This window comes from Camellia sinensis, unplaced genomic scaffold (assembly GCF_055761805.1).
Source record: "Camellia sinensis isolate YWXY unplaced genomic scaffold, ASM5576180v1 Unanchor3, whole genome shotgun sequence".
NCBI classification, from domain to species: domain Eukaryota; kingdom Viridiplantae; phylum Streptophyta; class Magnoliopsida; order Ericales; family Theaceae; genus Camellia; species Camellia sinensis.
In genome coordinates, this window is record NW_028129178.1 from 15,667,710 (window position 1) to 15,681,662 (window position 13,953).

At 30.8% G+C, this 13,953-nt stretch overlaps 1 protein-coding gene across 2 annotated transcripts in view; it reads right to left on the reverse strand.

The window, feature by feature from the left end:
* LOC145816184 (uncharacterized) overlaps positions 1-6,909 on the reverse strand; it is a 43,334-nt gene extending 36,425 nt beyond the window's left edge. For both annotated transcript variants that reach the window (XM_082912480.1, XM_082912479.1), the window contains exons 1-2: positions 6,304-6,909; positions 889-992 (exon numbers count right to left, since the gene is read on the reverse strand). In XM_082912480.1, coding sequence (XP_082768606.1) covers positions 889-992; positions 6,304-6,510 — 311 coding nt within the window. In that variant the 5' untranslated portion in view covers positions 6,511-6,909. The remainder of the gene's footprint in view (positions 1-888; positions 993-6,303) is intronic.
* Positions 6,910-13,953: the final 7,044 nt, after the last annotated feature.

The window sequence follows — 13,953 nt, forward strand, 5'->3', positions numbered from 1 at the left end:
ACTAATGAAGTTTTACCAGTAAATACACTAGCTATGTACTAAACGGAGACGAGGGAAAGATGAATTGAGCACTCACAATACCCATAATTACTGTAAAATCCAATGACAAATTAGCAGACGTTAATCAAGTTTTTGAATATTCTACTGAAATCAAACCTTCAAGTAGCAAGGCAAGACATTGTTGATTGCCTAAATTTCAGTTTTCCCATCCTTTCTGGATAGTTCCTAGCATCCTAAATTTCTAGATGAAATAAATGAACATTCACCTTAAACATGCTTTCATATTATACCAGCCAAACCACATGTTATGAGTATACTTGAAACAATGGCATTTGGATCCTGTATGCACAGCGACATGCAAATTGTCTTATTATTGACTATATTGACACTTACGATATTTAACTCGCAAAGACAACAATTCTATCAAAAACTTTATTAGTCACATTACTCTCTAGATAGTTTCTGATCCAACTGAAGATGAAGCATTTTCCATGTGTCTTTTCAATAAAGTAGGTATATAAGAACAACATGCAATCATTTATTTATCTGAGCTGTGAACTCCCGTCTCTGTTATTTGTTCATAGCGTGTAATGGACCTCTCTAATAATAACTAAAACAAACATGCAATGTATAACAAGTATTGCAGGCATGCACAGAGTGATCTTGTATGCTCTGTCTAAACTGAAGTCTAAATGCTTCATTAGCATGTTTTTGAACAGATACTTCATTAGCCTGTTTACTAATGCCAAAATTAAGGACATTTTGCATCATCGATACTAAATGTACGTCCTGGACAAAACAAATATATAAAGGGAAGGAAGTGTCAATCATAACATATGTATCAGTCATATAGTAAGTTAGAGCTTCTCGGAGCAGCAATGAACTCACCTAACATTGTTTGGGGTAAGCTCATTGAGTGTTGATTCAATAATGGTTGGGCTGAATTTAGGGGGCAGGGATGACCCCACTAGCCAATCATTAGGAGGATACAACTGCAAAATAATTTCAAACGAACAGTTGATGTCAGCAAAGCAAGTGACTGCTGACTGAGTTTGAACAGGATGAAGATGGGGAAAGAGAACAAAAATTCAACTATTTAATTTCATGTATTTGTTTAGCAGGAGAAGGGTGGAAAATACAACAAAGTTAAATATCTTATACAACCCACACCAGAATGGCAACTTTGCTTCTAGATTCTTACAAAAAAATACAGTCACTTTTTTCTCTCATTAAAGTAGACAACTATTGTAACTTTTTCACAAAAAATTAAACCAAATACAAATGAGAAAATAAATTTTCCTTTCACCTTTTCTTTCACTTCACTATCTATCACTTTTGTTTTCCATCATATTTTTTACTTAATCAAATGGACCCTCAAGATTCTCATTGAAAAGTTGAAGTGCAAAGCAAGAAGCCAAAGAAAGAGAACCAGAGAAAAGCTAAACTTCTTAACTACATCTTGTAAAAAAATAAATAAAAAGTGAAAAAAAAAAAAAAAAGAAGAAGAAGAAGAAGAGAGAATCAAAAGCTACACTCCAGTCAATCAAAGAAACGTCTCTAGGAAATATCGAATTAGTAGTGGCTTATCTCCAAAAACCGGCTTTGTATGAATTTCACTTGTCAAAACAAGTCTAAGCTGAGATTGAGCCTAGCTCCTATGCTACTGAACCAAGCTCAAGCTCCTTGTACTTGGCCGGCTTCATCTCATTTACAGTCTAGATGAAGTGGGAACCTTCACCTTCATCTAGCACAAGTTAGCATAATAAACTGACTCAGCTTGCTTAATATTCAATGATCCAAACTCATCAAGGCAAGTGGTGGGTTGCTCTTAAATTATCCTCCAACAATGCTTCACTGCAAAAAGTAGCATCAATCTTTTCCTACTTAAATGGTACAAATAAAATTCCACATAAAGACTTAAATATATAAATAAAACCATCAAAGCAATCATGGCTTACTAAGCCAAACCAAGCCTTAGCAAGCTCATCAAATAAATTGAATTCTACACCATTTATAAGTGAGCTTGACTTGTGAACTGAAGCTTGTACCCTATACAGCTTTCTGTAAAGAATGCACCTCGGACAGTAAAAAACAATAAACATCAGGAAAAGAAGAAATTATACCATTCAAAACCAATCAACCACCTCTGAATTCAAATGACAAAACTTTTTTTTTTTTTTTTTTTTTTTGATCAGCAAAAACAGAATTTATTGAATAGATCAAAAAAGAGGCAAGGATGAGGCATCCTCTACAAGTAAGAAAACACAGAAAGAAAATGCATCTCCACAAAACAAAAAATAAAATCCAGAAACAACTCCTAATCCAACAACCACTTGCATATTCATGCCACCGTCATCCATCTAAGAATAATCATGGGGAGAATTTGGCTAACCATGGGCCATGCAACTTTTCAACCCCCAGTTAGCAGATAAGTGGGATCTCAAGGATGAAAAGTTCAAAGGATAAATTATTTATCAAAAAAAAGTTCAAAGGACAAATCAAAAGATGCGCAGCTTATTCATTATTTCATCCTCTTGGAAAGAAGATTAAAAAAAGAAGACTATCAAGACATAGCACAAGGATGGTAACTGAGACTGGTAGAACATCCAAAAAAATGAACATTCTGTCGACAAAAGAATTTGAAGAGGGTTGCACATGCTACTTTTATAAGTATGGTGGGAACCGTATGTTAAAAATGAAATTGCAATTGTCATTTCCTTTTTCCATTGTTATAAAATCCTGTTTTCTCATAAAGTTTGTACAAGAGACTATCAGGTTTGAAAGAATTTTGGTCATCATTGAAAAGAATATACAAAATAAAAATAAAGAAGATAATCCAAATTCTTAATTAAAAATCGACACAAAAATAAGAAGAAAAACATCTCCACAAAGGTAAATAGCCTAAAATTGCAATGCTTTCTAATGCAATATCATGCACAAGGATCAAAATTTTGTTGCAGCACGACATTTAAAGACTCCGAAAAAGGAATATCTAGTAAACATGCCACAAATGCAATGGAAATAGCAAAAAAAACTTTGAAAGACAGGTGAACACTTGAAGCACAGAAGAAGATTTATTAATGCATATTAAAATAATTTCCAACAGCGCTATTACAGCAAAAGCACACTTAGAACAGTTTCAAAGCTGATATTCTTTTGTACTATAAAATAATCATAGACAAAATATAACGTTGTCATATGAACTCAACATTTTAACACAAGTAAAACAATTCAAAATAAAGGTCATAGCAATTAGAAACTAATATTCCAAAAGATCTTCCAGTTATTCTGATATTGGTTCACCTCTTCTCCTTATCTACTTATTCTCAAAGAAATTCGAGAATTTTTTATGCATGTGCTTTTGGGTTCTAAAAACTCAACAATAAGGCTAAAATAATAATAACCTTTTGTTCTTTTTAGACTATATTGCTGTCGACAATAAATTCAAAATAATAATAATAATAATAACCATCCCAAACATTTTACGAGCAGTTTTCAGTTTTTTATGAAAAGTTTATTTTTATGAATATCAGCATTTTGGTTTTGCAACCAAGCTTTATTGTACTAGAAAGAAAAGACATTCAGCTAATTCCATGCAAAGAGAATTTTCATTTCTGTACAAATAAAATAGATTCAAAGAAACTTTGATGTCAAATGCGTTGTCTAATTCCCCTGCTAAAATGAATATAGAGACCATCACTCTGGTCCACTATTGCCATATATGACCAAGCTTTGAAACCATACTGTTTAAAGTCTCATTTTCAAAAGAGATGCCTACAAAATTAGGGCCACCATTATACAGAAGCTCCAACAACTCAAGGAACTAGACTATCTAAACCAGTAAAGATCAAGTTATTGCCCATAAACTACGCATGATACGAATATGCCGACACAGGAAATTTCCAAAATATCAAGACATAACACAATAGTAATCCAAAAAAGGGTTCAATATCAAATGTTTCGACTCCAAAATAAAAACTACACCTCCATTAAAGATTCTCCTGTTGTGCTCCTAGATGCATCACCAAAAACAAATCACTAAAGACTCCGGCCCATTTCTTTCTTCTTCCCTTTTTTTTTTTTGACAAGTAAATATATTAGGAAGGTGCCAAAAAAAGGAGCACAGTCACCACTTTACACCGGCTATGTTTGATTTCGGTTTGGATTAGGCAGATAAGATACCCCCGAATGTGTAAGCCAGGCAAAGGCATTTTAGTCATTCACATGCAAAAGAGTTATCCCCGGTTTAACTGTCCCACCCCTAGGACAAAATAATCCCTCATATGTAGGTAAAGGGGTCACGTGGGATTAGCTATTCTGAGCAACTTTTGCAGTACCAAATGTGGGATTATTTACGAAACAACACAAGGATGAGGGAGGAGTCACAAGTCACTACATCTTAGTTGCCAACTTCATATGCAAATGGAAATACAGCATGAGTTACGTCAGACAGATCAGTAACAAAGGCACATACGCTTCCACAGTCCACCATTAACAGTTGGCCTCTGAAAACTCTCACTAATAAAAGCCAACATAACTTGATCATTCATTTAAGAATGGAAGTCAATGGCTTTCATGGATGAAATAAATAGACTTGGTTATCAAAAAGAGGACAAAACATGTTCTTCTTCTCATGCAATATATATATATATATATATATCTCGAGCTTTTTTTCTCTTGCTAAAAAAATAAAAGAACAGAATTCGATGTACATCATGTACTAAACAAGCTCTTAAATACTTAACACTGATAATTAAACAGCCAAGACATAGATAAAAGATACTTGCAAACTGCCTTCAGACACAAAGAAAGAAAGAAAGAAAAAAAAAAATTCAATGAAAAGGAAACCACAGTGCAATCAATTTAAGAGTTGGGAATTTACGAGATTACTAGAATGTTCTACGAGAATTTCACACAAATTCTACAGATACAAGTTGAGAATTCAAACAACTAAATTTGGCACAATTAATATGTATATATGTAAATATATAGCACATATTTATTGATAAGGATGGGGGCCTATTAAACTACTGCCATCAACATCAAATTGCAAAATTAACACCAACTTATATTTACATATGTATCCACCGAAATTTTCCATTATTAGGGTGAGCAAGTTTGATTATCATGCCATGTCAAGTTTTGATGCATTTTTTTTTTGAAACATGATTTAATTTTTATTTTTAAATAGATCCGGCTGTATAAATAAATAATGTAACAAAAGGACATAATGTTGAGATTAGGATTTATGGAAACTAGTACTAAGTACATAAGGTTGAGATTAGGGTTTCAAGGAAATGGATTCCCCAAAATCAAATTATGAAAGGTTGGTCCCCCTAATGCAATCCTTGAAGTCTGCAACTTTTCCTCAAGTCACAAAAGAGATAATCATAGTAAACCAAAAGCATTTTAGATTCTCAAAAGCCTATACCCCAAGCCCATTAAACTAAAATAATCAACCCAAACAAACTTTTTAATCCCAACTAAAAAAAATCTCAACTCTAAAAAGCCAATTAAAATTTTTTTTGCCAAACCACAACATAATATAGATATAATATTTATTGGTGGGCCAGTTTTCTAATTGAATCTTTGTGTAATGGGTGCAAGCCACGCACCCATTAAACTGAAAGACTAAAATCTTTATTATCTGCTTGGTTTGTATGATATTTGGTAGCTTACCTAACTTAGTGTGATTTGATTGTTTCCATCATGTAAACAAAAATTGGATGTGAAACACAGAAAATTTTCTATTGTTGATAGATTACCCTTTGGGGCTTTGTCATTGAAAAGATGAATATTATCAGAATTTGATATGGAAAAACAAAACCATGGTGTATTAATTTGTTAATCTACTCTCAGAAAGACACAGCAGCGTGGGGATCAAAGGGCTGAACCTGTCAAACTTTGAGCAGTCAATGGCACCAACAACAAGTGTAATTCAAGATTTCCGGTATATATATGAACTATCGTTTTTATTCCGTTTTTATTATGTCCATGTTATCTTAGGTTAACAACAATGTGATTTGGGATTGCAGGATTCAAAATAAAGGTGAAAAAGATACTTGCAAACTGCAATCAATTTCAGACACAAAGAAACAAAGAAAAAAAAAAAAAATCAATGAAAAGGAAACCACAGTGGAATCAATTTCAGAGTAGGGAATTTACGAGATTACCAGAATGTTCTACGAGAATTTCACACAAATTCTACAGATACAAGTTGAGAATTCAAACAACTAAATTTGGCACAATTAATATGTATATATGTAAATATATAGCACATATTATTTATGTAAAATTACTAACCTTGTCAACTGTGGCGAAAATGGACATGTTCCGTGACCTCCCAATCCCCATCCGGGTGGATGCTGCCACAGCAGGAAGAAGCGATTTCCTCCCAATCGTTTTTTTAAATTTTTTTTCCCCTAAACGTCTCTCTCTCCCCTCCCCCATTCCCCCCTCTCTCTCTCCCCCCTCTCTGTTTCTCTCTCTAGGGTTTCCCTGCCCTCCCATGGCTTCTCACCTCACTTCTCTGTGCAGGTTTCTCTTCAAATCTCTCCTTCTTCGAAGCCGTTTTGGGAATCTTCAACGTTTATGGAGTGAGAGACATGGTGAATTCACATAATTTGACGGGGGACGATGCTGGATCTATCGTTGGGGAGAAGAGAACGGAGAGGACGTTGAATTGGGGGTTCCGTTGCCGAAGAAGGCGAGGGATGGAGGCGGATTGGTTGGGAATGTGAAGAAAGTGAAGGAGGAGGAGGAGTGGTTCTCACTGTCCATTCTAGAGAGAGAGAGAGAGAAACCCTAACCAAAACTTTTCAGAGAGCGATAGTAGGTTCGGGATGTGAGGTTAATCGCAAATGAGGAGAGAGGAGGATAAAAAGATATAGCCGTTGTTGGGTGCCAAACACACCCCTCAAAATTCTAATAAAAATCCTCATAACCAAATTCTTTTGAAATTGTAATTCTAATAAAAAAAAATCAAAATTCAAAATTCTTTTTTAAATGTGTAACCAAAAACACAACTTAAAATTTAATTTAAAATTCTTTTCAATTAAACTCTTTTTAAAATTTTATTTAAAGAAAAATTTTAAAAAATATTTTTTTATTTTATGTTTTAAGATAATGATTTTATTTTTTAAAATATTTAATTTTTTTTAATTTCAAAAAAAAATTGGATGGCCATATATATCTAAACCACAACAAATTATTTGGCCAATACTTAAAAAAATAAGGGCAAATTACAAACACCCCCTCGAGGTTTTGTGAAAATACAGACTCCCCCTGAGGTTTGAGAAATTAAATCCTGCCTCCTGAAGTTTATATTTCCATAACAAATTGCCCCCTGAGGTTTTTATTTTCATACAAATTTCTCCCTAATTTGATATGCAAATTTGACCTTCAGGGAGCAATTTGTAATTTCTCAAACCTTAGGGAGAATCTGTATTTTCACCAAACCTCGAGGGGGTGTTTGTAATTTGCCCAAAAAATAACAAAAAATATTTTTCAATAAAATAAAAAAATAAAAAAATATATTTTTATTAAAAAGTTTTTGAATTGAGTTTTTAGTTTTGAGTTATATATTTGGTTATGAGTTTTAAAAATAGTTTTTGAATTGAATTTTGGAGTTATGTGGTTGCTTATGATTTGAGTGTGGAGTTGTGTTTTGAATTTAAAAAATTTACAAAAATGAAATAAAATATTTAAAATGAAAAATAAATTTTTCTTAAACGTTTTTAAATATTTAAAAGAAATAAATTCGAAAAATTTCAAAATACAACTCAAAATTCAAAATTTTAAAACTCAAAAATACAACTTAAAACTCTTTTCAAAACTCAAAATTCTTTTCAAAATTCAAAATTCAAAAACTCAAAAATATTTTCAAAACTCATAACCAAATAAATTTTTATTTTTTAAAAACTGAACTCACAACTCCACACTTAAAATCACAATTTCACATTTAAATCATAATTATAAAATTAAACTAAACGGATTTTACCCTTAACTCTTACACTCATTAATATGCCTTGCACATACTCTCTCTCTCTTTCTCTCTCTCTCTCATACAGAGATGAAATTAGGATTTTATTACTACAGGGGTTGAAAGATAAATAATATTTTTTTACCGTATAGACAAATACACATATATGTGCAATATGATATATAAATTATATATATACACATAAAAAAATTTAAATATCATATAAACAATCTCTAATAAAATGAATAATTTTTTTTCTAGAAAAATAACAGAGAATAAAAAGATGAGAAAGGAATGAAGTATATATCTTTTATACTAAGATGCTATTTTATTTATAAAATAATACATACATATATATATATATATATTTAGAAGTACTACGAAAAATAAAATTTTCACAGAGACAGAAGGGTCATGACCCCTCATAATCTTCTCCTAGTTCTATCCCAGCACTCATACACTCACTTCATTCTTTTAATAAAAAAAAAATTATCTTTATATTTTTAAATTTATTTTATTTTATTAAAATATATCTAATATTTAATATACAAATTCTATTTTTATAAAATTGATATTGTTCTAAAAATATATTTAAAATTTTAAAATGCAACTAATATTTCACATATTTAATAAAAATTTAAATTAATAATCTAAAATATATAAAAATTTATAGAATTAAAATAATTTGTATGACTTAAGTTAATATAAATAATAAATTACTTTTCTAATTAATATATATATATATATATATATTGGTAGGAGAAAACGTTTAGAATAATACAATTGTAAATAAAAATATATTAATTCAAACCACGCAAATAATAACTCAAACCAAAATAATAATATAATAAAAAAAATAGTGGTCGTGTTTGATCCCACACACAAAGTAAGACTTACACCCACACAAACTAAACTTACACTTCACATAGACTAGACTTGTATCCCTACGCATATTAGACTTACACCCCACACTCTACATAGATTAAACTCGTGTCCTACATAGATTAGACTTGCATCCCTACACAGATTCAACTTGCACCCCTCACAAATTAAACTTGCACTTCACACTAACTAAACTTTCACCTCCACACAGATTCAATATACACGCCAACACAGACTAGACTTGCACTACTACACAGATTTGACTTGCACACCCTACGCATACTGAATATGCATCCCTACATAGACTAAGGTCTCGTTTGGCAAGTGGTGATTTTAGTCAAAAAGTCAAAAAGTCACTAAAAAAAACAAAAAATCAACAACTTATACCAAAAAGTCAAAGATTTCATTTTCCTCTCTATTTATTGCACATCTTTTCATAAAAAAACCAAAAACTCATCCCAAACATTCTAGTTTTTTTTATGTCATATTTTAGCCAAAAAGTCAAAAATTACTAAAAAAGCCTGTTCCCAAACGAGGCTTAAACATGCACCCCACACAAATTAGATTTGCACCCTTACACAAATTCAACTTGCACCCTTCATAGATTTAATTGCACCCTACACAGACTAAGCTTGTACTCCCATATAGATTTGACTTGCACGCCAACACAGACTAGACTTGCGCAACTACAAAGATTTGATTTGCATACCACATAGACTAAACTTGCACCCTTATGTAGATTCCACTTGCATGCTAACACAGACTAGACTTGCACCACTACATAGGTTTAACTTGGACACCACACATACTAAACTTGCACCTACACATAATGAAAATGTACCCCCACACATAATAGACTTGCACCGTACAAAGTACTTTAAAAAATATATATACATCTGAGTTATTTATAAATGAAAAAGATATTACAAAAATATTTCTAATATTTTATATTATTTTTTTAAAATTAATTTTTAAATAAAAAATATTATTTTATCTGCGAAGAAAAAACGTAGAGACTAATAAAAATATTAACTCAAATTATACAATTAATATAAAAATATTATTCAAACATACAAATATTATTTTCATTAAAAACAAAAATAGAATCATATGAAAATGAAAACGATATTTTTTTTATCAAGCCACTTTTAATTTTTTTTAAAAAAATAAAAGACAAAATTTAAAAATTCAACCAAACAGTTTACAAAAACTTAAAACTAGTTTAAAAAAATTAATCGCACAGCATATTTCAATTTTATAAATAGTTGTAAAAATTAGTCACGGGGAAAAAAAAAATCACATAATATTGTAGACACCCCATTTTGACCGGCTCTAAGACTTGGGCGCTTTCTTTTGATTACCTGATGATGACAATCAGAATGTGAAGAAGGGGTATACCTCATAGAATAGAATCTCCCAAACTTTTAGGAAGAAGGGGTACCTGCTGAGCACAATTGAATTTGTTATGGGGCCAAACAGTATCGCTTTGGTGCTCTTTAAGCCCATTTGGTGCTTTTTAAACCCCATTTTATTTTTGGCCACTTTGAGGCAAAAAATATATAATATTTATCATAAAAATATATAACAAAAGTGCATATGGTTTACATATTTTAGCATTACCCTAACAACATTTGCATGTGATGTCTCTTGTTATTCATAGCCCTTTCAGACCGTCATGTAGAAAAGATAAAGAGAAAGAAGAGAATTTAGAAGTGGACAACTAACACGAGATATCGTGGATTAATATATATATATATATATATATTTCACTATTGCGTTATTTCAATAAAAAAAAGACGATGATAGTTAATTTTTTTTATACATTACGTAGTTGTACCTTATAAAGAATGACTTTTATGTATAAATTGAAAGAGATATTTATATGGTGTAATCAAAAGCTTCTTAGAAATAGAAATACAGATAACGACCCTTTGCTAGGGGTGTAAAATCGACCTGGCTTGGCCCATCTAGCTTGGTCCTGCTCGGGCTCTTGCCAAAAATTAGGGTCAGATCGGGGCCAGTCCAGTTCAAAAAAATTTAGGCCTAGGCCCAAGTCTAATCCTAGGGTTAATCAGACCTCGGGCCTGGGTTTGGACTTGGTCTTGGGCTTAGCTTGCAAGTGATGTTGGGCGTCAGACGGTTTGGGCCTCAAGTTGGGCTGTTCAGGCTAGGTCAAGCCCAAAAAAGCATAGACCAAGCCTTAGATTGGGGGGTCGGGTTGTGTCGAATATCGGGCCAGCAGACCATTTTTACACTCATTCCCTTCCCCCTCTCCTTATTTATTTTGCTTTTGCTTTAATTTTAATTTTTTTAATTATTTTTTTTGCTTTTATTTATTTATTTGCAAAAGTTAGTGATTAATTGTTAGATTAACACCATGGAGAACTCACACCCTCTCCTTGATTAGATTAATGGTTAAACCAATGACTTGGTATGAATACAACCAAATACCATTAATCTTATCTTCCCATCTTTCAATTTTCCTTTGGCAAGTGATTTTTTTAGTAAATTTTTTAAGTTAAAATATGATGTGAAAAAATTAAAGTAATTGGAAAATTAAAGCACTTCAATTTTTTTTTTTTTAGAATAAATGTGTAAAAGAAATGAAAAAGAATTTTAAAATTTTTTATATGATTTTTTAACTTTTTTATTTTTTTTCAATATGTTTTTAACTATTTTAACACCAAACAATTTCTTTTCAATCACAAAAGCATTGCAAACATTATTTGGCTGATTTATAGTTAAATGCTATGCACAATAAAATTACAAGAAAATTTATAGTTGTGGGCCCTGCTAGATAAAGAAAATTCTGCATTATTAAATGTACAGATTTGGTTTTTCCCAAATCAGTAATGATACATCCCTTTAATTTGGGAGTTCTAAAAGAGCACTAATAATGTGAGAAATAAAAAAAAAAAAAAAAAAAATACCAAAATCAAAAATCACATCACATGAGACCTACACACCAATTAAAACTATTAAAACTCTTAATTTAGAGTTCCCAATCTTTTTTTCTTCCCCAAATACATAAGAATGTTTTGTTAATGATTTATAGCGGTGTTTGATTATCACATGTATTGGTTGCCTTTTTTTTATTTTATTTTTTCATTTGAGTGTAGTGGTCGTCTTTGTTTTTAAATTTAGTGATGCTAGCTTATGATATAGTGGTGATAGTTGTGAAACACATAAATGGACACATTAATTTTCAAATATTTAAGGGTTAGAATTAGAGATTCTTATGGTGTGATTATTTTTTTTAAAGGGTGTGTACACTAGTCATTTCTTGAATTTTTAGATGTTTAGGTCCAAATTAACATAATGTTTTTACAAGAAAAATGATATGTCACCATAATTTTTATATAAAATTTACTCTCAAAATGATGTAACAATGATAAAAATTACACCCATATAGCATTACTTATTTTGTTTTTATTGCAATATTTGTGTACAATTTTTTATTTATATTTTTTATATAGCACTACTTGTTCTATAATATGAAAAAAGTATCCATATAATATTATTTTCTTTTCTATTTTTTGTTTTGCAAATATACATCTATTTTAATATTGATTGGGAAAATTATTGCAAATTTAATGATATTCTTTTTTTAATTTTTTTTATAATTATAAAATGTATATTTTAATATATTTACGTACAATATTTTCGCTATTTCCTTCCCCTCTCTTCTCATTTATTTTACTTTTTCTTCCATCTTCAACCCTTCTTTTTTCATTGTTTTTCTGCTTTTATTTTTTATTTTCTTATTAGCAAAAATTAATAATTAGTTATTAGATTAACATCTAAGGGAGTTGAACTCACACCTTTTACTTTTTCTTCCATCTTCAACCCTTCTTTTTTCATTGTTTTTCTGCTTTTATTTTTTATTTTCTTATTAGCAAAAATTAGTAATTAGTTATTAGATTAACATCTAAGGGAGTTGAACTCACACCTTCTCCTAACAAACACTAAGGCCTCGTTTGGGAAGTGGCTATTTTAGTAGGCTATTTGGCTTTTTGGCTATTTTAGTAGGCTATTTTAGTTTTGTGTTTGGGAAGATGAAATGAATTTTTAGTTGAGTTGTTGTATTGGAAAGTGTGTTGAAATGATGTTTAAATTTAAAATGACAGATTTATCCCTAACTTTTTTATTTTTAAAATTGATATAAAGGGGCAAAATGGTAATTTTGCCCTTGATGTTACACTTTGCAGCTGTGACAGTGTAGGCTGTGCCTACACTGTCCCGTGCCTGAGCCTATTTTTTTTTTTTTTTTTTTTTTTTTTTTTTTTGAAAATCAGAGAGAAAGTTGCTACAGTGGGGCTTATGGGCTAATTTCCAAAAAGAGGCTATAATAGCCTGCCAACCGTGATGCCAAACACCGCCTAAGTCTTGCCTCCTATTATACTCCTAAGAGTGTAACTCAAAATTTCTCCTTAAGAGAGACTTAGTGACCAAAGGACTAGTCACGCAAGTGGTTTAACATAGTGACTACATTGGTACAAATACAATCAAATACCATTACTCGTCTTCCCATCTTTTAATTTTCTTTTGGGAAGTGATTTATTTTTAGTAATTTTTTTATTAAAATATGAAGTGAAAAATGAAAGTGTTTGTAAATGACTCTAATTTTTATTTTATTTTTTATAGAAAATATGCAAAAAAATAAAAAATGAGTTTTTATTTTTTATATGACTTCTAAGCTTTTTGATTTTTTAATAAGTTTTTAACTATTTTAATACCAAACTTCTCCCCGATCACAAAGCATTGCAAATATCATTTCGGTCGTTTATAGTTTAAAGCTATGCACAATAAAATTACAAGAAAATCTATAGCCGTGCCCCTAGTTAGAGTAAAGAAAAATCTTGTCGTCCTTGTTTGTCATCCTCTAAAAAAATTAAAAAGTCAAAAAGTCACTATCCTATTTAAGTCATATCATCTTATTTAAGTCATATCACCTCTCTATCACATCACTTCAAACCCAACCCATACCCAACTCATATTTTATAAAAAGTAAAAAAATGCACTTATTTAGAAGTCATATCACCTCTCTATCACATCACTTTAAACCCAACCCATACCCAACTCATATTTTA